The sequence below is a fragment of the Pan paniscus genome, chromosome X (genome assembly GCF_029289425.2).
Source record: "Pan paniscus chromosome X, NHGRI_mPanPan1-v2.0_pri, whole genome shotgun sequence".
NCBI lineage: Eukaryota > Metazoa > Chordata > Mammalia > Primates > Hominidae > Pan > Pan paniscus.
This window is the reverse complement of record NC_073272.2, coordinates 17,459,338-17,486,916: the sequence shown is the minus strand read 5'-3', so window position 1 is coordinate 17,486,916 and position 27,579 is coordinate 17,459,338. Positions and strand designations below refer to the sequence as shown.

The following is a 27,579-nucleotide window of genomic DNA, read 5'->3' as shown; positions in this document are numbered from 1 at the left end:
GTCATTAAAAAGGTGTCAATAATCTGTCACTGATGAGCAAGAAAACTCCTTTAGATTTCATGGTGAGGATGCACTTGGTCTTAATTCTTATTTATATGCCTAGTCCTGCGTTTGATTTATTTTATGCTTGCACCACCTATTTCTCTAGCCTCCTTGTATGTCCCTGGGCTCTTCAAATGTAGAAAGCTCATTTCTGCCTCAAGCCCCTCGGTTCGTGATTCTCCTCCTCTGCTGGAATCATTCCCCTCATTCCACTTGGCACTGGCTCCTGTTATTGCCTTAATTGTCACCTCCTCTCCTCTTTGACTACCCTCCTATAACATGATCCCCTTGAATTTTTAATCACAGCATTCTGGTTTTGTCCTTCACAACATTATTACATGGGTATAGTTATAATTACATGCACACGCACATAGTTATCGGCCTCCCCCACTGCTCTGCAAGCAAGCTGGCTTTCAACAACTACGGTAGATCAAATGAATCAGATGAAGTATATCACCGAAAAAGTTTGCTTCTTTTTGCTTTATTTCCCATTACCCCCACTGATCACATTATTTTTCTTTAACAATCGTTCAGGTTTAGCTCTTCCTCGCCTTGCCCAGACCACTAGCCTAGTTCTGAACTCTACGCCACGGACTTCACACAAAACCTCTTGGTCATTTGTCCTCTTTTCTCACTTCCCTTTACCCCCTGAGTTCAGCCACTCAGTTTTCCCAAATTACCGGCTTTGTCAGGGTGCTCCTGTGCTAAAGACAGTACATCAAGTGGAAACTTCTGTGTCCAAGTGCCTGTGTTTTTCTATTAGAACCCTCCTCACTTATCTAACCATTCTCCTCATTCTTTCCAAACGCTGGTGTTTCCATGCTGCCCCCGTGGTCAATCCTAAATGAGTGGTGCTGTAAATGTAAAACACCCAACAGGCTTTGAAGACTTGGTGCAAGGTAAACAATGTAAACTCGGTAATAACTGTTATATGGATCACATGTTAAAGTGATAATATCCTGGATATACTGGGTTAAATAAAATGTTACTAAAATTAATTTCACCTGTTTTCTTTTCCCCTTTTCTAATGTGACTATTAGAAAACTGAGAATTACATATGTGGCTCAATTATATGTCTATAGGACAATGTTGCCCTATACCCTCATGTGCTTTTTATCTGGTCCCTTGCTATGTACCGCCCTTTTTACGAGGGATGTGCTATTTCCTCATGTTACTGAAGACCATCTGTGTAGGCCTTGGCCTTAGTGCAGTGATGGGTGTATACACAGGGACCCTCCGTATGACTTGGCTGAGGATGATCGCAGGATCACAAATTGCCTTGTTAGAGCATCAGGGCTCTAAAAGGCACTTGGATGCTGAGTCCATTAGCCATAGAATACACATGCAGTTATCAGCACAGGAGACTAAAAGCCCACATTTCTTGGCGGTCAGTTCCAGGGCTAATCGTCAGTCCCAGGTAGCTGAAGACAACCCTGAAGCCATTAGTGCAATTCCATGGGACTCCTAATCCTCCCACTGTTTCTCAAGATTATTTGAAAGTTAATGGAGACAATACAGTCTGAGGCATCCCAGCCTATATCAGAGGTCTTTAGGAAGACATTGCAAAACAAGCCTGTTAAAACTCTTGTCCTCATCTGTACAAAACCCCCATGACAAGTTTACCTATACAACAAACCTGCACACATACCCCTGAACTTAAAATAAAAGTTAAAACAAAAACAAAAACAAAAAAACAAGTATTGTTCTCCAGGCTTTGGTTCTTCAAAATTAATTGGAAAAATAATAGAACTTTATAACACAGTTGAGTTATAATATAAATCAGTGCTGTCAAATACAACTTTCTCTAAAGATGAAAATGTCCAGTATGGTAAGTTGTAGGCACATGAGGCTATAAAATGTTAATGTGCTTAAATTTACAGGTAAATACCCACAGTGGCTACATTTAATTGTGGCTACATTTTAGACAGCGCCATTCTAGGCCAAGTTATCCTAAAAGGAAATGTTTCTTTTCTTTCTAAAAGCAGGGAGATCATGAACATTAAGAATCACTGGAATAATATTAAATTTGTACTATTTACATTATAGCTGATACTCTTTATATTTCATTAAGAATTAACATTATTAAATTAATTTTCCTATGGCCTAAGATCTCATGCCTAAATCTTTTTTTTTTGGAGACAGAGTCCTGCTCTGTCACCCAGGTTGGAGAGCAGTGGCACGATCTCGGGTCACTGCAACCTCCGACTCCCGGGTTCAAGCGATTCCCCTGCCTCACAGCCTCTCGTGTAACTGGGACCACAGGTGCGTGCCACCATGCCTGGCTAATTTTTTGTATTTTAGTAGAGACGCGGTTTCACCATGTTGGCCAGGATGGTCTTGTTCTCCTGACCTCGTGATCCGCCCCCCATGGCCTCCCAAAGGGCTGGGGTTACAGGCGTGAGCCATCACGCCCGGCCACCTAAATCTTTTTATGCGATCATCACGCTAAATTTCACTAGATGATACGCTAAGTGAAACTGATTTTATTTTCATCTTGGATAACAGGTGTAGGCTTTTATTTTTATCTTGTTATATTACAAGTCCCTAAAGTTAGGACTATCAACAGTTACTGTCTGCTACTTGAGATAACAGCAAACAGCAATCTGAGTTGACAGCTAAAGATTATCTGTGGAGAGCCTTGGGAGCAAAGATATGATGAGCACAGAGCACAGGGCTGACCTGAAATGCTGCTTACCGAATTTGCCACAACCTCCTACTTTCATTCACTCCTTATTCTGCTTTGCCTCCTCTTAAAATGTTCAGACTTAAATATCTGAGGCAGGCACTGAGCCTACGATGATGATAACAAAGTACTAGAAGTAGCTGCCACAACTTTCTTTTTTTTTTTTTTTTTTGAGACAGAGTACAGATCCTGGTCCACTGCAACCTCCGCCTCCCAGGTTCAAGTGATTCTCCTGCCTCAGCCTCCTGAGTAGCTGAGACTACAGGCATGCACCACGACCCCTGGCTAATTTTTGTATTTTTAGTAGAGACGAGGTTTCACTATGTTGGTCAGGCTGGTCTTGAACTCCTGACCTCAGGTGATCCGCCTGCCTCGGTCTCCCAAAAGTGCTGGGATGAGCCACCATGCCCGGCCTCATAACTGAGCTTCTAACCCTCAAGAATCCGGTGTTATTCCTGGTTACAAGTGTACACTAGCCTTCTGCTGGGGTACTGAGCTGTCAGAAACAATGAGAACTGTGTTTACAATTGAGCAGATGAGGGTCCAGAATATAGGAATAGGACCTGCTCAAAGGCCCAGGGCAAGAAAGACCACAATATTCTCCTTGGGGAAAACAGGTTGGAACAGTGAAACATACCACAAACAAAATCAAATGTTGACTTCCACCTGTGTTTTTCTAGTAACTTAGAAACAAGAACACATCATATAATATAGCTATTAGTCAAGTGAACCCCATCTCCTCGGGGGACCACTATTTGGTTTCTGTTGGCACTAAAAGCAGCAAGTTATCCTAATGGCATAGGCTGATTGGACTTTAGGCATTTAACTTTCAACTTTCTGCAAATAAAGACAAACTAAAGATCAAGGCAAAAACCCCACACTCACACAAAACGTTAGTAACTAGATAAATATGACTAAATTTTTTCCATGTTAAGCCTTAGAATGCAGTCCCAGGGTTCGGAATAAGCCAGTCTGGGTAGGATACGGGCACACCCAGCAATCATAAATTTGTTATGACCCCGACCAACTCATTTCAATGAGAACATAGTCAATGTTGGGATAAAACAAAATAAACTTGTAATAAAAAATTCTTCTGAAGCACTTTCAAGGCAATGGATCCAGCTAAATCAACATTATTAACGGAATTCCTTTTCTTATGTGCGTGGAGGTTCAAAAAGGGTAAACCCAAAGAGCACAATCTGAGAAACCTCAAATCCTGAAACAAGCCAGTATTTGAAAACTATGTACATTCATTGTGAATAGTGGAAAATATATTAAAAAAACCCAAAAGATATATTTAGCCAATTCATTAAACACAACTCTCCACCATCACAGACATCTCTCCTATCATCTCAGCGGTTCTCTCCCAGGGTTATTTTGCCCTCCCTCCCAGGGGACATTTAGCAATGTCTTGAAACATATCTGAATGTGATCATTTGGGGAGTGCTACTGGCAAGAGATCAGAGATGCCACTCAACATCTAGTGAGCAAAGGGCAGCCCCCACACCACAGAATGATCCATCCCCAATGTCCATCGTGCCACAGTGGAGAATCCCTGCAACATCCAGCTGCAGATAGTACCTTGTATTTCCAGGAGGGGAACGAGATGAGAAAGGCTTGAGGAAGAACATTTGCTGTGTCACATGATCTTCTGTGTTTACAGCAGAGTACACACTTGCAAATCAGTCAGCTAGAATTAATTCTGCAATTCTTAACCCTGGACAGAATATTCTGAAGCATGAAGCCACTGAACTGCTTGCAAACATTAATGTGCAGCTTCCAGCAATTTAAGATTCACAGAAATAATCTGCAGTTTGTGGATCAACCTTAGTAAAAAGACAACTGCTAACCAGAAATAATAAAGAATAGGTTCCAGAATATCTGAAACCTTCTCCAGTTTCTGCATGACATCATTTTAACATTTTAACATTTGTCAAGAAAGAATGTTCCACATTTATTTTACTGGACAAATAGAGAAACAGTTATTCTCACAGTCCATAAGGCATATAATCTCACACTGGAATGCCCATGACATCACAGCTACAAATGCTTAACACACGTGATTTTTATAAAACCAACAAGCCTTTTCTCCTCTCTTTAATGAAATGGTGTACTCTCAGGCTTATTTCTGGATTTTGTAAGTACAAGTACAGAGGCTGCAGAATGGCCTGGGCCTTGGAATCTGGAAGCTTCTCCACAGCAATTTGCATGGGGACACAGGACGAGTGACCCTCAGGGTGTTCATCACCACCATCTTACCCTGAAACTTTGATCAGTTCCCAGATAACTTGCAGGAACCCAATAACCTAGAGGGAAGAGGGCAGAGAAGTGAAAGCTGTAAACAAGAGACTTTAAGATCATGAGAAAACCTCTAAGTAGGACAATATTCAGACTAGTAATACGCACCCTGAGGTGAAGGGGAGGGCAAATGGGAGTCAATTATCCACTCTTGTTCCTCAAACTCATTGGTCACCCCAAGATGACAGACCCACTTGCTTTCCCTCACATTCACTTTGCACTTCTGCCCGCCCACCAGCCACATGGACTTTAGTTCTTCCAACTCCTGCCTTTCCCTCTGGCCTGTGCAGATGCCCTTCCTTTCCTGGACTCTCCCTCCATCTGTGACTGGTGAATCCCTACCCCCACTTCAGGTGACTGACACCAGCGTCACTTCCTCTAAGCTCCCCCGACCACAAGCTCACCAGGTCAGCCCAGAACTGCTTTGTGGTCACAGTGCTTATCACAGTCGAATTAATACCTGACCAGGAATGTACTTTATGACTGCATCCTCTCCAGTATCTAAGCCCCACGGTGGTAGGGACCGTGTCTGCCTTGGTCAGAGCTGCATCTCTTAGGGACACAGTGCCTCATTCAAAATGGGTGCTGGGAGTACTAGCCAACTGACCCGAGTAGGCTCCCTTGGTGACAAAGATGTTGGTCCGCATTTCAAGAACTAAGAACTGTGCCATGACTGCCAGCATGCTCTGAGACAGTACTAGGGGTCTTTCCTTTTCTCAAATGTCATCACCCATTTGTAGGGATGTCTATACTTTTAAAACACTTTTAAATATTTCTCCTTTGAGAGGAGGGTCTCATACCCCTATCTAAAAGATCCAAAGGACCCCCCAAATCCTGCCTGATCTAAAAGAGGACCCTCCCTGAGTATGAACCTCATCTAGTCTCACAGGGCTGGGATTCTGCCAGTTAGCACTTTCATTTCAAAATGTATTGTCATTTCTTTTGCTCCAAGCACAGTGGTGGGTGCTATGATGCAAACATGACCTAGACTTGAACTGTACCTTCCAGGTATGTAATTTCTCCCTTAGGAGCCTCTTGAAATGCACATAGTATGGGTAAGAGAAACACAGAGCAAACCAGTTTACAGCAGGGTGTTTTTTGCCACCTCAGATTCTGCCTTCTCTTGCCAAAAGAGGGGCTCTCAGCAGTATGGCCATGCTGGGGTAGTGGTGGGGGTTGGGGTAGGTGGGAATGGGTGGCAAAAGGCACAAATGTAGAAGTTGAGGGGCACTAAAGACACATTTCCCTTACAAATCTGAACTTTATTTCTTCACACCATCTTTCCAAGAAGAATGTAAGATATAAAACCCACATCATGGTCCTCAGTGATGCTGAGAAAGCAGGCAAACGTGCTTTCATCCTCCCCTCTCTTTGTGCACATTCATGCTAGTAATTGGCTGTGAACTAGCTCTTCTCCTCTGTACTGCTGTCCTTGATCCTGCTCCATCTAAGCTAGAGAGAAGACTACACCTACGTGAAAGGAGCGAGAATCATCTCAATGTGCATTGTGAAATAAAGCACAGCAGGATGAGAAGCCAGTCTTTTGGCACAGTGCCATGCGCTTTGCTTTGCATATGCATCACTTTGCTAATGTGCGCTGAACTCAGGGAGCCAGAGATGTGCAGCCATTACATTAAAGGGGACTGGTAGGAAGTTAGTGAATCCTGTGGAGGTTCCTTACCTCTAGGCTTGACTCCCTACCGGAGGTCTTTAGGCCAATGTATTAGCTCGTAAGAAAGTACCATAGACTGGGTGGCTTAAAAATTTTTGTTGTCTCATGGTTCTGGAGGTTAGAAATCTGAGGTCCAAGTTCTCTGCAGGGTTGGTTCCTTCTGAGGGCAATGAGCGCTCTGTTCCAGGCCTTTCTACTTGGATGGTTAATTTTATGTGCCAACTTGGGTAGGTCATGGTATCCAGATGTTTGGTCAAATACCAGTTTAAATGTCACTGTGAATGTATTTTTTAGATAAGATTAACATTTAAATCAGTAGACTTGGAATAAAGATTATTACCCTTCATGTGGGTGGGCCCTACCCAATCCGTTGAAAGCCTTAAGTTGAAAAAGACAGGTCCCCTGAGGAAAAGGAAATTCTACCTCCAGACTGCCTTTGGACTGGAGCTGTGCCATGGCACCAGTTTGTGCTCACAATCCAGTCTGAATGTGTCCCCAAAGTTCACGTTTTGGAAACTTAATCTGCAATGCAAAAGTGTCGGGAGGTGATTAAATCATGAGGGCTCTCCCCTCATGAATGGATTAATGCCATTATTAGGGGGAGCTGGTTAGTTTCTGAGGTAGTGGGTTCCTGATATAAGGATAAATTTGGCCTCTTTCCTTCCCTCCCTCCCTCCTTCTTCACCCCCAACCACTCCCACCCCTCACATGCACATGTTCTTGCCCTTCTGCCTTGTGCTATGGGATGATGCAAGAGAGAGCCCTCACTAGATGCTGAGCAGATGCTGGCACCATGCCCTTGGACTTCCCAGCCTCCAGAATCATGAGCCACATAAATTTCTGTTCATTATAAATTATCCAGTGTCAGGTATTCTGTTACAGCACAAAACTGAGTAAGACAGGCTGTAATATCAATTCTTCCCTGGTCTCCAGTCTGCTGGCCTGCACTGCAAATTTCACAAGCCTACATTCATGAGCCAATTTTTAAAAATAAATCTCTCTCTCTCTACACACACACACACACATGCACAAGCACATACACAGGCACACCCACACATACATACATACACACACACATATATACACATACACACACACAATTGGTTTTGTTTCTCTGGAGAACACCTAATAAACCTTGCTTCTGGTAATTCCTTGGCTTGTGTCAGCATTAAATCCAATTTTCGTAAGCCATTCTCATCTTGTCTGTGTCCAAATTTCCCTTTTAATTAAGGACACCAGTTATATTGGACTAGTGGTCACCCTAATGACCATAATTACCTTTATACAGACCCAATCTCCATATGAGGTCACATTCTGAGGTACTGGGGCTTAAGACTTAAACGTATATGAGTTTGAGATGGGAGGGTGCAATTGAACTCGTAACAGCCAGTGACACCTAAAGTATGTCTGTGTTGCCTAAAAGGTGCTGACAATTCTCAAACCAAAGTTAAAATCACTTTTGTTTAGTTTTATCTGTGTTTGTGTAAATGCAGTTTTTAGTGGGAGTGTGTATGTCAAAATGTCTAAGGAGATGAAAAATCACCTTGTTGAAGCCATGTAAAAAAGTCTGGCTCAGGATTTAAAAGACAGACTGCCAATAAGCTTTCAATATCTTATCTTGATAGTTCCTGCAGCCAGGTAAGAGCATCTGGTTTTTAAATAACTTCACTATCTGAATTCACTTAGCAGGTTTAAACAGCAATAGTCCATGGGTCAACTGAATTTAGAATCTGTTTTCCCCTTATTAGGGCAAACTTCAAACTTGTACAAAGAAATGGTGAGAATAAATCATCTATATATCCAATACTCCATTTCAACAATTACCAGTGTGTGGCTGGATACCGCCTAGGAGAGCTAAGCCTTCTGTGCTACACATCCTTTGCTGTCACTGATTATTCATGTATGCCTTGGATATTACTAACATGTTCTTTTTCTGTTGTTTTGCAGCCTTAGAAATGTGTGAAAAAAGAAAAGATTCTAAAAGTCTTTAAATGTCATTCAGAAGTAATGTATTTATTAAATGCCTCATAGCTTGAACTCTGCCTGATTAAGCAACTTATGCGAAACAGACAGGAAAAGTACTAACAAAAGGTTACAATTATATTGAAAAATTCCTTGATTGGCATCAGATTGACTCTTCATTTTCTCAACTCCTGATTTCAAAAGGAAGCCTGCCTTTTGCAATTTCCTGAAACTTAAATTAGAGATTACGCTGCTATGTCTTAAGAAAGCTTAGCTTCCTCCTCTCACTCACTTCTTCCTTGAGAGTGTGATCCCAATCTGAGGTTGCCAAAGGTTTCAAAATATATTATACCTGATTTGTGTGTTGCAACTAACTGCCCCAGTGTGGCCAGTGACATGATGAATTTCCCTCTTTCCATCAGATTTCCTTAATATTCATATGCAATCACAAGGCACTCAACCTTTATTCCATTGCAACTGTGAGCAGTGGCAGCCTTTTTGCTTGGTTCCAAGCACAGGGCAGCTACGTATAGGCACAGAGAATGGTGCCCTTGCTGTTTCGCCTTTCGGTTAATTCCAGCCCAGGTACTGATTTAAAATAGCCCAGAAAGTTTTTCATTTCCAAAATATTCAAGAACAGTGCAGCTTTTCACTAAGTCCCTGAAGACAGGGGAGGTGGGGTGAACTTTGGTTCATCGTGAACTCTGATGCAGGCTACGAATAGTGACTCCTCTGAGAGATGCGCGGGGCAGCATCTTACCAGAGATTTCTGACTATTCTCCATACTCCAGCAAGACTTTCAAAGTGCATAGTGGAAATGGTCAGATTATCAGTAAAGGAAGAAGGGGAAGCAGAAAGCAATGTGGTATTCAGTGGCTAATAGGGAGCATATAAACAAATTAAGGTTTACGCATCTTCGTTAAGTCATTTCCCAAGCTTTTCCAGCAAAAGTAAATGTGAGAGAAGTACACAGATATTAATACTAACGCGTTTCCAGCAGCCTCAGAGCAGCAGCATTTAACGCTGAATATCACACAGAATCCCAGCCACCAAGAATGTCTGCATTTTGGAGGTTCCTCTCCTCCGGCTCTGGGGCAAGGCACAACAGAAAAACTCAGATTTGTCCAAGGGACACAACTGTGCTTTTGATCTACTCTGGGGTGGCTGTGTCTGTCCATAGCCTCTAGCATAGTCAGGTGGGAATATCAACAATGCAGACCCGAGGGAGTCCCAGCTTGCTGCTCCTTGGTTTCTGGACACTCCTCTCATCCCGCAATGTCTCTGGGAAAGCTGTTCTACTTTTTAATAGACAGAATCCTAAAAGGATGTCTGGTGATCCCCATAGCGGAGAAAGAGAGCTAGAGTGGGGAAGTGGCTATTTCCCCGCCGCCAGCCTCCCACTCCCATTCCTCAGAGAAGCCCCGCCAGGGCCCCGGCCAACCTCGCCGCACCAAAAGCTTCTCTGGCTCCAGGGCCGATAGCGGCACGCGGTCATGTTTGCGGCAAGTGGCACAGTTTCTGCCCTCTCAGGCAGACCACGCCCTGCTGCTGCCCACGCTCCTTACTGCCGCCCGCCCTTACCCGAACGACTTACCTGAGCCAGAACCTCCTCGTTCGCTCCCGGTACCCGAGGATCCCGCACACGGCCATCTTGGCCACGCCCCCTCACGTTTAGCCACGTCCCTACGCAACAAACGTCATTTCGTCACTCCAGGTTACGCCCCTATCAGTCCCCACTCTGTCCCCGACCCAGGCTCAAATCTCGCCCTGGCCACGCTTCCCCAGCGCCGGAGTCCACACCTGCTCTGCGCTCTGGCTACACATCTCCTGTCGCTGCCACGCGCCTGCACGCTAACTTGCCGACGCCTCTGCCCTCCGCCTGCTCCACCATCTTTGTTACGCCCCTCAGAGCAACAAGGCACGCCCACACGTAAGGACCGCGCCCCCACGTTCGAGGCACGTCTCTGCGTTCCAACTACGTCATGCCCCTACTTCCCTTTTCGCGCCACCTCCCTTGCCGGTCACTACTCCGCTGCCCGCCTTTCCATCTGTGGCCACTTTTCCACACTTCGCCCAGTGATCATCCAGTCACAACTAGTCTGCCTACCCCACCTCCCTCCCTTGGGCCCACGTCCCTACTCCGCCTGAGGCCGACCGTCCCGCGAATTCGAATTTCTTTTTTACACCCTTGCGACTACGCCACGCCTTTCACGTAAGGGCTAAAGTCAGCTCGTTCGGGCCACGCCCCTGCGGTACGCCTGGGTCACGCCTCTTCCGCTAAGCCTTGCTGCCTGCGCTCCTCACTGGCGGGGCCGTTCCCGCCGTGGCTAACCCCTTCCATTCTCTCGGAACAGGCAAGACCCCTCTGGTCCGCGTCACTTTTCTTCCTGCATTCCACACCTCTCCTTTCTGGCCAGTCCTGGCCGTCGTCTCAGGCCACACGCTACAACCTTGTGGTCCTCATTGGCCACTCGCATCCGGCGCATGCGCACTTACCTACCTTCAGTTCTGGTCACGCCTTAGGTTCCCAGGCCACCCACTTTTGGTTCCACTCTGGTCACGCCTCTCCCGCCAGTTGCACGCCCTCTGCGCTCCTTTTAGGTGCGATACTTGATCCCGGGAAGCCACGGAGGTGTTGGAGGGGCCCACCAGTCTCCGGAGAGGACTGTCCAGGTCCTGGAACCAGATGTCCGCGGCATTTAGTGAAATGAGCCTGCGGATCTCTGATCCTCTCCTAAAAAGTGACTTTCTCCATGTATCTCCCAACTCTAAACACCACAACTCGTTAAGCAAAAACCGAGTAGGAAACAGAACTGATGGGCCAGTGGTGGAGCAATGTTCCTTCTAGCTAGGTTTCATGTCCTTTAACCCGATATGGAGATAAACTGGAACCGTGTTCCTTCCAGCCCGTTTAAAGTCAGCGGACTTTAAATGCTAGGGAGATACATGGAGTAAGCACACTCCTCTACTTCCTGATGTGTCCTCCTGATGACTTTTCCTAGGCACTTGGTGCCCTAATGCTCTCTAGGTCCTGTCGAGACACCACCACATTCGGACCTCTGTTTGCAGCCCCCTGTTCCAAGATTACGCTTTTTTACTCCCTCCATTCGCAATTCTGGGTTCACAGGAAAAAAGTGAGGAGGTTATTACCAGCTTTTCTGTCCAGAAATTTCTGAACGGACATTCTTAGAGGATGGACACTTTCCATTAGCCATTCATTCATTCATTCAAGACAGATTTATCAAGTACTATGTTCCAGTAAGAAATAAGACAAGAGTCAAAGAGATTACAGACTGAGCTTCCCCAACTCAAGTTTAGATGGCACAAGAATTGAGAAAATTAAAGATGGTGTAATAAAGGAGTTGATAGGTGGAAAAGGACTTGATAAGTGCTGGTTTGTTGTTCTAATTAGCAGGAGTATTTTGGGGCAGCAAACATAGGAAGCCACTTTCATAGCAGTTAGTACAGCTCCCTTCACAATAAATTCTCAATCTTCATTTAAAGTATTCCCTTTTCACTTGTATAGAGGATTACAATTTTTCCATCCATGGCAGTGAGATTTACTATATACACTTCTACATATGCCAGTAATCAAGATTTTATGATCACATATAAAGTGTAAAAGTTCCTTTCTCTTCCCACCTTCCATCCATTTCTGCTTTGAAGACAGTGGGAAGTTTCACAATATTGAGCTACAAGGAGCACAGAGTAAAAGACAATTTTCAACAAAACATTTTTTATTAAGCTCATCCTGGCTCTGAGAACTCTATCTCATTTATATAAAATGTTTCCAATGCTAATCATTTTTTGCATGAAAAATTAAACACACCGGAAATGGGATCAAGTGCAGCCTGTGTAAATTACTGCATTGATTTTTATAGCATTATTTTCTCCCAGATGATTTGAGGCCGCGTACCAAAATATAGGCAACACTGTATAAAATAAGTATTATAGTTTAAGGAACCAGAGGGGAAATTCATGGAGGGAGAATAAATAATGTAGCCAATGGTAAGATTAACACTCAAGTATGCACACTTTCAGATCCAGAACAGTTTTTGAAGGTGGGCAAGAGATCTCACTCTAAGCTTCCATAGAAAACAGGAGATAACAAGTATTTTAAAGTTTTACGGTGTTCATAAAAACCAATCAATCAGGATTTTGTTTGCTTTTGAGAAGCACTGTTTGTTTTTTTAAAAATAATTTTTAGCCCCAAGGCAAATCCCAGTTCCTCATCATGATGACGCTGTGAGCTACGTGGGAAATAAGTGTCATAAGTTGTTACACCCACATTCCCTCAATGGAAACTGTTGGCATAATCACAAAGCACAGGGCACTGAATCAATTTCATGAACCATCCAAAATTTCCTGTTCGACTGAGTACACAGCCCCACAATGGTCTGGTTTAATTCAGGGTAGCATTTAGATAATCTTTCCCCATAATGGCACATAAGTTTCAACTCACATGTCAACTCCCATTTATTCATATTAGTTGACTGAATAGCTCAGTTGGGGTGGCTGAGTCCATGCACAGAAGGAAAAAGTTCTGAAATAGATAAAAAATGTTTGTCATGGGTGTGGGATGAGCAAATGGCTGCAAACAACCTGTCATCTCTGATTTGTAGTAATAGGGATCTCTTGTGCACATCTTTTAGGCAGTCCACAAAAACATTTCTCATAAGACTTTTGATGAATTTCAGACAGTAGAGGGTTCAGGGTCATCACTGGCCAAAACGTAGGATCAGAAATTCTGAGATATTGATTAATTCATATGTCTTTAATATTAATGAGAGCATATAACCTAAAAGTTATGTGGTCTGATCCCGCCCCCGCCCCCACACCCTTTATAGAGGTTGGCAAAAGAAGTACCTGTTGTCAGGGCTAAATGTGACTAGGTGACCTCCAACTGGTGGGCAAATTGATGATTAAGGATGGAAAATACTATTTCATAGACCATGGCTGCAATACTGTTAGCCTAGTAAAAAGAGAAAATTGACTTGCCAAATCATGAGAAAACTCTTACACCTGAGCAACAGTGGAACCAGCTAAACCTGTAAAAGAAATGTCTTGCTTTAACTACATGAGACCCATTATAAAGCATTGGTCTCCGTGCACAAGATGAAACACACAGACACACATACTTTTTTTTCCCATTTAAGAAACTGTCCTTTAAATTGCTACTTTAGGAGCATAAAGTTGGCAGAATTACACTCACTCAGTTGATCTGAATTAATTTTTATTTCCAAACGGTAGTGATTAACTTTCTCTGAAGTAGAAAAATGTTAACTTGTGAAGAATAAGACAAAGTTCATAATGATTATGGCTACTGATTAACCTACAAAATTTGATGAGCTTTTCAAATATCCTTGCTTAATATGATTTCTCATCTTAAAAAGGGGATATATGTGATGGAGACAAAAATATTCCACATTATAGAGTTTCTTGCTTACCAAGGATACTGGAAATTGTGTGTGTGTGTGTGTGTGTGTGTGTGCGCATAAAATTAAGCATACCAAAAGATTGTAACATCATCTGTTCTATATTCTAAAATTATTATTAAAATAAGCTCATTTATCTTTTTATTAAGATGGCCAATGAAAAATAATTTCCTGTTTTTTGTAGTCATGGGCACGTAGTGGGCTGCCAGTCCAACAGCCTGTGATTAGTAAATAAAGGGCACATTGGAAACTCACTGTCAGGGAATGTCCTTCCCATCTCCCATTGTCCTTCTCTGTGTCATTTACAATGAAGCCATTCCCACATTGAAATCTTCATTAGCCTCTCAGGACCATTGTTGGAGAATCCAAACTCTCTGACCTCTAAGATCAGAACCCAACTTGGCTTTTCAGATGCATCTACACTGATGCTCTCTCCCCCATCTTCCTCTGAACCACTCTACCAGCAAGTCCCTGCTGTTGGCCATATCCTGTATCTGTCCTTGTGTTTGTTTTCAGATTTCCTTAACTTGTATCCTGTGGGCTTTCATGTTTTATCTTTAAACATCTTGCCATTGTTCCAGGTCTATCTTGATTATCATTGAGAAACCTTTCTTCTATTTTTCTTTTGTTAACAGTTTTATAATTGACTTGTCAAATCCAGTAACTTGTTATCCTCTCTTTCTCCAGTGTTCCTATAGCATTTTGTTCACAATTGTATGTGCATCTATTGCCATCGTGATTTACTTTTGTGTCCTACAAAATTGTAAGTTCCTGAAGGGCAGAGACTATATTTGGTTCATTTTTGCATTTCTCATAGCCCATGAATATGATAGTTTAAGAAAACTGAGTTGACTAATTTGAATCATAAACTGAAGTTCTAATAAGCTTGTGACTGGAAATTAAGTACCATGAAATGCATTGCAATGTATATATTTTTACATTCTTAGCCTTAGAGAAACCACACACACACACACACACACACACACACACACATTTGTCTCCCTTTTTTCTTCTGTTCTTCCTTGTGTGGGTTATTTCCATTAACTCAACTACAAGAAGAAAAGAGTTACCTAAATGACATTTTTAAAGTTTGTGGGGGTGTTTTGCAGCATCCCTGGCCTCTACCCACTAGATGCCAGTAGAATCCTCTCATCTGCCATTCATGACGACTAAAAATGTCACCAGACATTGCCAAGTGTCTCTGGAGCACAAAATCACCCCCAATTGAAAACCACTGAGTTAAAATAGAACTTACACACAATAGACAAAAATACTTTGTCTCTCCATGCATCTTAACACTGACAATTTAAAGAGAATAAAATTATTTTTGTTACCTAATTATACTGAAAACATTGTATAAATTATTAATAATACAAACATCTTGATATTGTTTATTATATATAGTATATCCATTTCATTACAATTTAAACAAGGAAGGATGTCATTTATTAAAATTCTACAACATTTAGGAAATCATTGAGTAGAGCCATTTAATTAAGATATTAAAACTTCCAAAGGGGTTTGTGTGTGTGTGTGTGTGTGTGTGTGTGTGTGTTTTGTTTTTGGTTTTTGTTTTTTTTATTTTTTGAGACAGAGTCTCGCTCTGTCACACAGACTGGAGTGTGGTGGCACAATCATGGCTCACTGCAGCCTCAACCTCCCTGGGCTCAGGTGATCCTCCTGCCTCAGCCTTCCAAGTTGCTGGGACCACAGGTGCATGCCACCAAGCCTGGCTAATTTTTGTACTTTTTGTAGAGAGGGGGTTTCGCCATGTTGTCCAGGCCTGTCTTGAACTCTTGGACTCAAGCAATCTGCTTGCCTCGCCCTCCCAAAGTGCTGGGATTACAGGCATGAGCCACCACGCCCAGCAGCAAAAAGTGTGAAGTTTTAAAATCTTATACAAAGTTTCTATGTTCAATTATTAAAAGTTTTAATTGATTTCTTTTAATGTGTCACAGCCAGATAACATTTCTGAAAATCCAATAAAAATATACAGAATAATGTCACATTTGAGATGGTTTTACAGTTTACTAATTTTAGGAGCTATATATTTACTAAATTTCTGTTTTTGATAATGAAACAAAATAACCAGGGTCAATTTTAAAAGAAACATTGGTCATCTCCACCTCTTGCTTTATTGGAGGTGAATGGAGCCTACATACGCCCACGTATTTATACGAATCTAGTGAACTTAAGGGATCTTGCATGAATCAAAAGAACGACACATGTGTTTTCTTTTCATGTGATCTCATATTCTGTTTACCCCAGAGCAGTAGATCAATAGTTATGTGCCCAGAAAGTGCTTTTCAAGAGTGTTGTGGAGTATAAAAAACACGGAGAAATCAATTTCGTTTTCCCATCTCAGGAGACTCAGTGCCCTTTTGTGTGGCTCATGGCAACAGTAATCTGAACTTTTAAATCTACATGCTCTAAACTCTGAACATTTGGAAGTAAATAGTAACATATTCAGAATGATTCAACTGCTTTATTTGTCATCATTACCATGGTTACTAATAAGTTATGAAGCTCCCATATGTGAAATTGCTGAAATGAGCATTTTATGAAGCAATTTATACAGATATGAAGGCTCTGGAAACTTACTACTTAAAACTTGTACATCAAGACAAGCACTAAATTTGTGCAAGACTTTGAAAAGTATAGGAAAATATAATATGCTGAGAGGCAAGAACCCTAGTATCTAGTTCTGTTTTCCATTTATTTTACTGAGATCTCCATCAAACTATTTAACAATGAATTTGTTACAGTATGTAACCAATATAAATAAGATTTATGAATCAAAAAACAGAAAGAATTGCAAATTATGTCCAAGATCTTCTTCTTTGATTAAACAACACAGTAGATAATATAATCAAAATGAGAAAATTAATACACGTATTAGAAAATATAAAGAGAACATAGCGACAAAAGTAGATATTTTATGGGAAATACTCTATAAAGTCCATGAGGATACTAGAAAATCTTAACAGAATATTTTCTTGGAAATTGTAAACAGCCAAAATGGACTCAGAAAGAGGTATAAAACCTGAAATAAATGATAATGTAAGGAATGAAAAATTTTGAAGAACTCTTCCTCTAAAATGCACATGGTCCAGATTCTTCATCTGTGAACTCTTTATTTCTTGTACATTATATGTATTTCTAAACATAGACAATGTTAGAAATCTTTCTGTATCATTTTCAAGATGGTAAAGGCTAGGAAAAAAACGCTTCAAGAATCAGCACTTGAAAAGGAACCTACCTGATATTCTTTTAAGAAAATAGGTTTAAAAATCATAGGGGAAAAACCAGGAATTGATTCCAGCAGCATACTAAAAATAAATTTAAAAAATGTTTTATCTAAGAATTGAATCAATGTGAAAAATGTATTAATGTAATACACCAAATGGTAAAAATTTTAATAGTGAAAAGCAGTTGATAAAATGCAACACCAATTACTGAGGAAAATAATTTTTTGTAATTACAAATATAATGCTCGTATCACATGACACATCATTTTTAAAGCCACTTGCCAGATTCCGTGCAGTAGTGGCATTCCTATTAGAGTAAAGAAGAAGACAAGGGTGCGTCTTATTCCCATCATTGTATTACTCTGTTCTGATAGTGCCACTGCAGTGAGAAAAAACAACATCCTACAAGAACATATAAAGAGATCCAAGGCTAAGGAAGGCGCATTCTAACTATGAAAATATATTAGCATTGGTCATCCATTCTGGTAGTATTATGGATGTTTTCTACTTTTTTTTGCTTCTCTATATTGTCTATACAGAATTTCTATTGCTTTTTTCAATCATTTTAAAAATGAGAACACAAATATTGAGAAATCATAATGAAATAAGAGATTGTCTTCCCTTTTCAGATGAATGGCTTACACTGACTGAAACTCAATATTTTACTGTCTTCAATTCTAGTTACATAGATGACTAAAAGCTTATGAAGAAATTTGTCACTTTTAAGAAATGCAAGACTAAAGGAACCTGAAGAAGATTTCTGTGTTTGTACTCTGGGAGCTGAGGCAGGAGGGTTGCTTGAGCCCAGGAGGTTGAGGCTGCACTGAGCTAAGATGGTGCCACTGCACTCCAGCCTGGGCATCAGAGCAAGATCCTGTCTCTATTAAAAAAAAACAACAAACAACAACAAAACACAGTTAAGTTCAACAAAGATGACAAAGCTGCATAATAGCATGACCCAAGTTTTGTTTTTAAGAAGAAATGTACATGTATTTACACAAAAAAGAAAGCACAAGGCAGAAAGATATGTTCCAAATATTTAGAAAACATTGACAATTGGTCATTCGTTGACGCTGATGGAATTACAGGTGATTTTTACTTTTCTCCTTGTGCTGCTTTGTATTTTCTAAAAAGAATTTCTATTGCTCTTTTTAAAAAGATGATACAACAAACATTGAGAAACCATCATTCAAAAGAGATTGTCTTCTCAAATGAATGACTTACACTAAGACTCAGTGTTCTATTGTCTTCAACCCTAGTTACATCAATGACTAAGTAAAAGCCAAAGAAAGCCACTTGATACTTATATGAAGTGTAAGGCTAAAGGAAAGCTGAAGCAGATTTCTTATTTATTTATTTATTTATTTATTTTTGAGATGGAGTCTCGCTCTGTTGCCCCGGCTGGAGTGCAGTGGCACGATCTCGGCTCACTGCAAGCTCTGCCTCCCGGGTTCAAGCAATTCTCCTGCCTCAGCCTCCCGAGTAGCTGGGACTACAGGCACCTGCCACCACGCCCGGCTAATTATTTGTACTTTTAGTAGAGATGGGGTTTCACCATCTTGGCCAGGCTGGTCTTGAACTCCTGACCTCATGATCCACCTGCCTCGGCCTCCGAAAGTGCTGGGATTACAGGTGTGAGGCACTGTGCCCAGCCGCTGAAGCAGATTTCTATGTTCTTAGCATAGCTTTCTTCCTTGATGTAAGTAAAATGCTTTGTTACAATCTCTATGTGTATTGACTTTTCCTTCCCGTGATGACTTTATCTAGTTTAACATTTCCCAAGATGACTTCATCTAGTCTGGCTTTATTTTTTTCAGATGTTAGCTAGGTGAGCTCTTCCTTCTGGAAATTTCCACTGCACCTAATACAGTGACATTGCTAGGATGGCTGGACTAAGTTGTGGCTCCCTCTCCTTTTAGTACAGCTTTTCCTGACTCCGTGTCCTTGCAACCAAGGTGAAGGAGATGAGAAAAAGCTTCCTCAGTTGGATTTAGCTGACGGATGTGGGTCCTTTACAATAAAATACCACCCTCGCAAGGAGGGAGAAATGATGTGTTTCTCAAAGTGCTGCAGAAGTCTCATTGTTGATATTTTCCTCGTTGTTGCTTTGAAAATCCAATGTTTCTATTTAACACCAGAGTCACCCAATCTAATTCTGCCATTCATGACTTTTGAGGAATGGGGTGGAATTTGGGGACTGAATTTATGAAGAGGCAGCATGGTAGAGAGGAAAGCCCTGACATCAACCTCTGGGCGGGGCGTCGATTGGCATCTGTGGAATGCCCACCGGGGAAAGATTCTTTTACACTCATTATCTTAATTCTCAGAGCATCTCTGAGGCTTTGTTGCAACTTCAGGGTTTTTTAAAACTTTTATTTTAGGTTTAGGGGTGGATGTGCAGGTTTGTTATATAAGTAAATTGTATGTCACTGGAGTTTGGTGTACAGATTATTTTGTCACCCAGATAATAAGCATAGTATTCGATAGGTAGTTTTTCGATCCTCTCCTTCCTCCCACCCTCTATCCTCAAGTAGGTACCTGTGTCTGTTGTTCCCTTCTTTGTGTCCATGTGTACTCAATGTTTAGCTCCCACTTATCAGTGAGACTGTGGTATTTGATCAATTCCAGTTTTGACCAATGGTGACCAGAGACACAGAGCAGTTGGGTGTGGTGGAGACAGGGTTCAAGTGTAAGTCAACCTAGCTGGTAAAGTGACACCCATCCCACTCATCCCATTGCTGCCAATGACTTCAACGCTGGAGCCTCAGTTCCCTCCCGTATGAGATGATGATAACAATTGTGAAGTGTCTGAGGATTAGAGAAATAACCCAGTGAAGGTACTTCAGAGTGGGTAACTTTTAATTACTGTTGTATTGCTGTACTGACCAATGTAGTCAGTAGCCACATGTGCCTACTTAAATTAAATTAAACAAAAATTCCATTTCTCAGCTACACTAGCTCCATTTCCAGTGCTCAATGGCCTCCTACCTGTAGTAGCTGCCATATTGGATAGTACAGACACAGAACATTCCCATCGACACAGAATGTCCCTTGGACAGTGCTGCTCTGTATCATTAACTTTGATTTAATTCAAGTGCCAGACCTCAGGGCTGAACACAATCATTCCCTATGTGTGAATGTGCAGGTACCTGTGCAGTTTTGTTATATAGGTAAATTGTGTGTCACTGGAGTTTGGTGTACAGATTATTTTGTCACCCAGATAATAAGCATAGTATTCGATAGGTAGTTTTTCGATCCTCTGTCTCCTCCCACCCTCTAACCTTAAGTAGGTAAGAGGAAGCTCCGAAGCTCTCCTGGGATGTTCACCCGCTGTGGTGAGAGTCAGGTGAGGCCCTTCACGGAGGGCACCCTTTGTTTACCAGAGAGAAGGGAGTCACGTTTGTTTCCTGAATGAAGATAGCCTATCTATGAACCAGGTATCTCAGCCTCGAAAAGGAGGGAAGTGCATGTCAAGAAAACCTCTAGACAGGACTCAATTCTTCCCATCATACACGTAACCAGAGAATCGCAGAAGGGGTCGGGGAGGATTCCAACTTTGAGTCAGCAAAGAAGACATTCTTTTGAGGTAGAGTCAGAGTGGGGAAAACAACTAATCTGTTTTCCAAACAGGTTTTCATAAATAACTGACAAGAGATGGGCTGTTTTTATGGAAGTATTAACCCAAATGATGGGTGTTAATCATTAAACCTTTTAGGTGGTGGCTCGCTTGTTTCTCTGATATTCTAATCCGGGTCACAGAATGGCTAAGGCAGATTTAAGTGCAACGTGGATTTTTTTTTTCTCACTTTGCCTTGTGTTTTCCACCCTGAAAGAATGTTGTGGCTGCTCTTTTTTCTGGTGTCTGCTATTCATGCTGAACTCTGTCAACCAGGTATGTAGCCTTGAAATTTAAAAATAGATGAACAGTTTTCTACATGTTTGACAAGTCATCGACTGAAAGAACTCTTTATTTTTCTAAATCTGCAGACATGTTGTGGCTTGAAAGTTGGGGCAGTGAGTGTTTAATGAGTTTGAAAGAAAATATTAAACCATCTAAGATGATTTAGGTTAAACTTCCAGGAGTATTTGGGGCTGTTTAATTGTAGTTCTTTGTTCCATTACTTTGAGTTGCATTACATATTAGGATTTTTCAGACTCTGTTTTGGCAGATCCTAATCATCATATACTGCTCTTTCTTTTTTCTTTTCTGGCAGGTGCAGAAAATGCTTTTAAAGTGAGACTTAGTATCAGAACAGCTCTGGGAGATAAAGCAGTAAGTGGAGCACCTGAGTGTTCTTTTTAAATTTTGTTTGCTAATAACACTGTGCTTTCTCTAATAATGGGCCTGTCTGCATAGTTACCTTAATCTTGAATAAATTATTTCTAAAGACCTCAAATCTGATTTCTTAAAGATAGATTATAGAATAATATGAATTTTTAATAAAGTAGGTTTGCCTAAAGTATTTAATCAGTAGTGTATGCTAGGCAACATGTGAAGTTTTGTGCCACACAAAACAACTTAAAAAACCAGCATCTCAACTCGGGATAGTGAAGCCAAGTGTCCTGAGTCAGTCGTTCAGGTCTGGACTGGGTCTACTCCTCACCGTTGTGGTCATTTGAATTTTGTTAGCCTCGATTTTCTACCATTGAAAATAAGGGATAGTTCTACCCACATAAAGTCTTTCATAGCACAAAAAATTTCCAATTTGAACATGAAGTTTCTTCAATTATTCTCAATTATCAAAGTAACATATGAAATATATGCTCATGAAATAGAAGTTTAAAAAATAGTCATAGGGCCCATGTGGCTATAGGAATGGTAAAGATCATTGAATTAAAAAGACAGTATTGTCTAATTCTAGTTTCAGTTTCCTAGTGTGGTCTGCAAAATTTTTTCCCCAATAGAAGGTGACGTTAAGATGCCTCAGGCTAGAAACAGAAAAAAGAGTGCTAAAGAAACTTAGAGGTATTCTGTTTGCAGGCCAGTTCATCAATTTGGTATTTTATTATTGACTCAATGAGTAATGATTGTTATAACAGCCAGCATTTATTGAGAACTTATCTTACTTTCTAGCTGGGGCTCTTCTAAGCACCTTACTCGTATCAAATCATTTAGCCCTCACAACAATGCTTTGAGAAAGGTAGTAGTACAGGTATTAGTATTCCCACTGAATGGATGAGAAAACTGAGGTTCAAAGAAATTAAGTAACATGCTCAATATTTCAAGTCAGCAAGTGGCAGAAGTAAGATTTGAGCCCAGGCAGTCTGAGTGCAGAATACACTGTCTCTACTAGTGTGCAGGGTTGGCCATCCCAGTATCCTCTAATAGCAGGTACGATGCTGAATGCTGGGATGTAATGGTGATTAAGGCTTGTCCTTACCCTTGTGGAGCTTATAGTAGTAGTAGAATTGGTCATCTATTAAATATTCAGTAAACCAAATGCAAATGTGCAATCTTGACAAGTATTACGGGAAGAAGTACAAGGGCACTTCGGCTTTGTCAAGGCCCACAATACCTGGCACTTACTGTGACGTCTGAAGCATGAGTTGAAGTGATACAGGAAATGAAAGAAGGAAAGGCAGAGGGAACAGCATGTGCAAAGGCTTATCACAGGAAGGATCTTGGTGAGAGTAAGGGTTAGAAAGAGGGCAGAAATATCTGGAATTGGGGCAGTGAGGAGGAACATGGCAGGTGATGAGCTTAAAGAGAGAGGAGCAGGCAGGCCAAGGAATATGTGGGCTGTGTTAGGGAGTTTCATTTTGAGATGTAGGGAGTGTTCAAGAGCATCAAATGCTGTTGAGAGGCCAAGCCAGAAGGCGACTGAAAAATGTTCATTGTGTTAGACAATATGGAGGTCAATGGTGATTTTAGAAAGAGCTCTTTTCGTGGGGTGGAGGAGCTGGAAGACAGATAGTGGGGAGTTAAAAAATAAATGAGTGGTGAACATGTTGAAACAGATGTGTGGACAACTCCTGGGAGAATTTTGGCTGTGAAGGGCAGGAAAGAGATAGCAGTAGGTAGAAGAAAGGAAGACTGAGTAAAATGATTTGTTTTTGCTGTTGCAAAACAACAGCTCTTTGCTATGGCTTTAATGAGAAAGTCTTGAGCTTGGTTAAAAGACAATGAACAGACTCCGGTCAGAGCTAAATACACAGAATGGAGGGGAACTGATATTGTTTAGATCTGAGAAGGGCAGAGGAGAAGCATTCCTAATATAAGTGATGGAAATGGCCTCTGATAGGCATAGTTCTGTCTGGCACTTCAGGAGAGGAGGCGGCTAAGACATGTGTCTATGGAGGAAGTGTTGTATCTTGATGTCAGGAGGTTGGGAGAGTTGAAATTGATGAGATGTATCTATAAATTATGAAGCAAAACCATTTAGTGAGAGTGAGGTTTGAGGCAAACCATTGGGAAAAATGGTTAAAAAAAAAAAAGCATTGACCATCAGTTCTCTCTCTAGAGAGAGGTTTGAAATAGTTATGTGACCCATGAGAAAGAGAACTGATGGTGAATTCCCAGGCAATTTGGGTGTAGGTCATCATGAATTTAGAGTTAAACCAACTAACCCTGTTCTGTAATTTTCTCTAGTTATACCAGTTACTTACCTAAAATGTGGGGTTAGCCGTGGTTTGAGTGTTCTTAGATGTGTGCAAAAAGCAAGGTGAGCTGGGGCATTTAAGGTCCTGGCACATGTTATTGAAATGAGGAACCAAGGAATCTAAACTGATAGATAAATATATGCAATTAATTTGTACCATTTGGTCTGTGAAGCCACACGTGGCATATAAAGATGTGTTCAATTTCACATTGAGCACCTATTATATGTCAAGTATACGCAGAACAGGTAGTTAAGCTGCTATGGACATTCTTATATGTGTATTTTTCATATGCCTTCTTTTTTGGGGGTATTTACCCTGGAGTAGATTAATGGATCATAAAGTATACAAATGTTTAGCTTTAGTAACTCTTACCTTATCCTCTCTTAAGTTGTACATTTTCTCATTAATATATGTGCTCAATTCCTTTTATAAGCGGAGGCTCTCTCTTTGAAGTGTTTGAATGCCCTGGGAGAAATACACTACGTCCAATGCACAAGCTTTCAATCCTTTTCACACTTGCCCAAGATAAGTTGGTTCCACTGGCAGGATACCCAACCCAATCTAGAACTGCATCAGTTCTGTTCTGATCTAAGTAGCTTGGACCTTTGTTCTGTGACCAAAATTGGACTCCTACCCAGCCAGCTTATGCTCTTGTTTTTGAGATGAACAAATGGAAGGACAGGAGATCAGGTCAAGTTGTCCCCAAGATCTGAAAAGCAACTGAAATTCATGTCCCAGGGAGAGCTGGCTAACATCTTTATTTTCATTTTCTGCACTGAGCTTATTATTCTCATTTGTTCTTGAGCAGGCTTATTCCTTGTGTCTGCATTCTGTTAATAAGCCTTCCCTGTCTTAATAGTGTTTCTGCACTATTTTTAATCAGACCCATTTCTTCTTCATGTTTTATTCATTTATTATTAGATTAGATCATAGCTACTCTTATTCTGAATAAAATTAATTTTGGAAAAAAATGCATTATCAAAAACAAAGAGCTATGCCACCAATCAGTTACTTTTAAACTTTCATAGTATAATATCAAATGAAAAGTTCACATCAAAACATTGAAGGAGCACTTCAAATAAGATCTAAAGTTGACATTAAAATGCAGTATTTAACATTTGCATATGAGAAAAGTGATTTTTCCATTTCCATTCTTTTGTTGTTGTTGTTGTTGGAGACAGGGTCTCACTCTGTCATCCAGGCTGGAGTGCAGTGGCATGATCTTGGCTCACGGCAACCTCCACTTCCCAGGTTCAAGCAATCTTCCTGCCTTAGCCTCCTGGGTAGCTGGGACTACAGGTGCATGCCACCACGCCCGGCTGATTTTTTTTTTTTTTTTGGTAGAGATGGGGTTTCACTATGTTGCCCAGGCTAGTCTTGAGCTCCTGGGCTCAAGTGATCCACCCATCTTGGCCTCCCAAAGTGTTACAGGCTTGAGCCATCACTCCTGTCCCCCTTTTCTGTTCTTTATGGTAACATCTTACAGCAGAGTTACATAAGGTAGGACTGAAGGAGAAAATGGTGAAGTGGAAGAAGCAACTGAAGAAAGTTTAAGGTTCTGTGTTACAGAGGCCAAGGCAGGAGGATCACTTAAGGCCACACATTTGAGACCAGCCTGGACAGCACAGCAAGACCCCATCCCTCCTCCCTTCCAAAAAAAGAATATGCTATGAAAATATTTAGGAGAAAGGAAAAAGTACAGCACAGTCATAAACCTTACCCAGAGAAGGTAACTGAGTAATACATTTTTTGTTGTTGTTATTTAGGAGTCATTTATTTTTACTTACTATCCTCCCTGCCACCAAAGAGGAGAAAGGCAGTAACGATAAAATATGTTTCCCCATCCCAGAGTGAAACCCCAATCCTGACAATGTCCTTGTGATATACCAACCCCCCACCCTCACCAACTTCTTCCCCTCAGCTTTTGCTACTTTCTCCCTTCCTGCTTCTGCTTTAGTTGCTGCCCTCCTTGGTGGTCCTTAAACAGCTCAGTTTCTTTTTGCCTCAGGCTTTTTGCATTTACTGCATTAAGGAGCAGAGTGAGTCAAATATACTATATTAATTTGCTAGGGTTGCCATAACAGAGTAACACAGACTGGGTGCCTTACACAACGGAAATTTATTTTCTCTCAGTTCTGGAAGTCAAGATGTCATAGGATTGGTTCCTTCTGAGGGCTGTGAAGGAAAGATCTGTTCCAGGCCTCTCTCTTTGGCCTGTATGTAGATGGCTGTCTTCTCCCTGTGTCTTCATATCATCTTCCCTCTGTGTCCAGATTTCCTCTTCTAAGGACACCAATCATAGTGGATTAGGGCCCACTCCAACAACTTCATTTTGACTTAATCATCACTGCAAAGACCCTGTCTCCAAATAGAGTTAAATTCTGAGGTATTGCAAGTTAGGACTTCAACATGAAATTTTTCTGGTGAGGACAAAAATTCAGCCCATAATATGCACGCACACACACTAAAGTTTCTGGCTAAGAAAATTTTTTTAAAATTGTACTGATGTTAATAAAGGCAACTGGGAGGGAGTTTATGAGGGAAAAGAGAAAGGGAGGAAGGAAATGAAAATGGACTATACATGGCCAGGATGAAATGTCCAAATGCCCTATTTGTTGGCTGGGTACTGATGCTGCAGGTTCTTAGGAAGATAGTGCAACAGGAGACACACCAAACTTAGAATGTCCAAGAAACCCTACCCCAAACATGGGGATATAATTTATCGTGGTCTCCAGTATCTAATATATGAGAAACGTGTGTGTGTGTGTGTGTGTGTGTGTGTGTGTGTGTGTGTGTGTGGAGAGAGAGAGAGAGGGAGAGCCACTGTGGGTACAAGTAGAACCAATGGGCCATATTTTCCCCCATACACTTTGTTTTCCTTCTTTTTCAGTATGCCTGGGATACCAATGAAGAATACCTCTTCAAAGCGATGGTAGCTTTCTCCATGAGAAAAATTCCCAACAGAGAAGCAACAGAGTAAGCAAATAATGAGAAATCTTAACTGATTATTTACAGTATTATTTGAGATAGTGCATTATTTCAAACCTTGATTTTGAAAATAATTTATTAAGCTAATTTTTCAAAGGGATTCACACTTTTATTAAACTTAAAAATAACTTTTATAATCTAACTCATCTTACAGTTTATATCATGTTCCAACAATGCTCTTTGTTTAATAGATAATATGAAGATAAATATCCCTCAAAATTGCAGCTATATATCCTAAGCTTTCTACATTTCTAGTGTGTGTGTGTGTGTGTGTGTGTGTGTGTGTGTATATATATATGTATATGTATATATATAATTTTCTTGCAGATAGATACCAAAGAATTTTACTCTTATTTTGAAAATAACCTAAGTGTGTATAAGTTCTTTCCACTCTTGGTATTTATCATAGTACCTTGTTTATTTTCTTAAAAGCACTTAATATGACTTTTAATAGTTTTATATTTTTTGTCTGTTCTTCTGGAGGAATCTTCTCTATGATGTTTCCTTCTTTCTCTATTTGTGATGAGGGTAACATTCCTGGTCTTTCTCTATTCCCTTCTTCACTCCTCCCTTGAGAGGTAAAATGACTTATGTGATTGGTGAGCTGGAAGGAGAATCTGGGCAGGGGTTCCTTTCTCCTTGTGAGGTAGC

At 41.0% G+C, this 27,579-nt stretch overlaps 2 protein-coding genes across 2 annotated transcripts in view; one reads left to right on the top strand and one right to left on the bottom strand.

Annotated features, from left to right (window-relative positions):
- LOC100973558 (uncharacterized) overlaps nucleotides 1-11,143 on the bottom strand; it is a 28,805-nt gene extending 17,662 nt beyond the window's left edge. The window contains exons 1-2 of the mRNA XM_034950485.2: nucleotides 11,058-11,143; nucleotides 10,252-10,340 (exon numbers count right to left, since the gene is read on the bottom strand). Of these exons, the coding sequence (XP_034806376.2) occupies nucleotides 10,252-10,340; nucleotides 11,058-11,143 (175 nt within the window). The remainder of the gene's footprint in view (nucleotides 1-10,251; nucleotides 10,341-11,057) is intronic.
- A 9,868-nt stretch (nucleotides 11,144-21,011) lies between these two features.
- CLTRN (collectrin, amino acid transport regulator) overlaps nucleotides 21,012-27,579 on the top strand; it is a 37,608-nt gene continuing 31,040 nt past the window's right edge. The window contains exons 1-3 of the mRNA XM_003805720.4: nucleotides 21,012-21,232; nucleotides 21,555-21,613; nucleotides 26,831-26,916. Of these exons, the coding sequence (XP_003805768.2) occupies nucleotides 21,175-21,232; nucleotides 21,555-21,613; nucleotides 26,831-26,916 (203 nt within the window). The 5' untranslated portion in view covers nucleotides 21,012-21,174. The remainder of the gene's footprint in view (nucleotides 21,233-21,554; nucleotides 21,614-26,830; nucleotides 26,917-27,579) is intronic.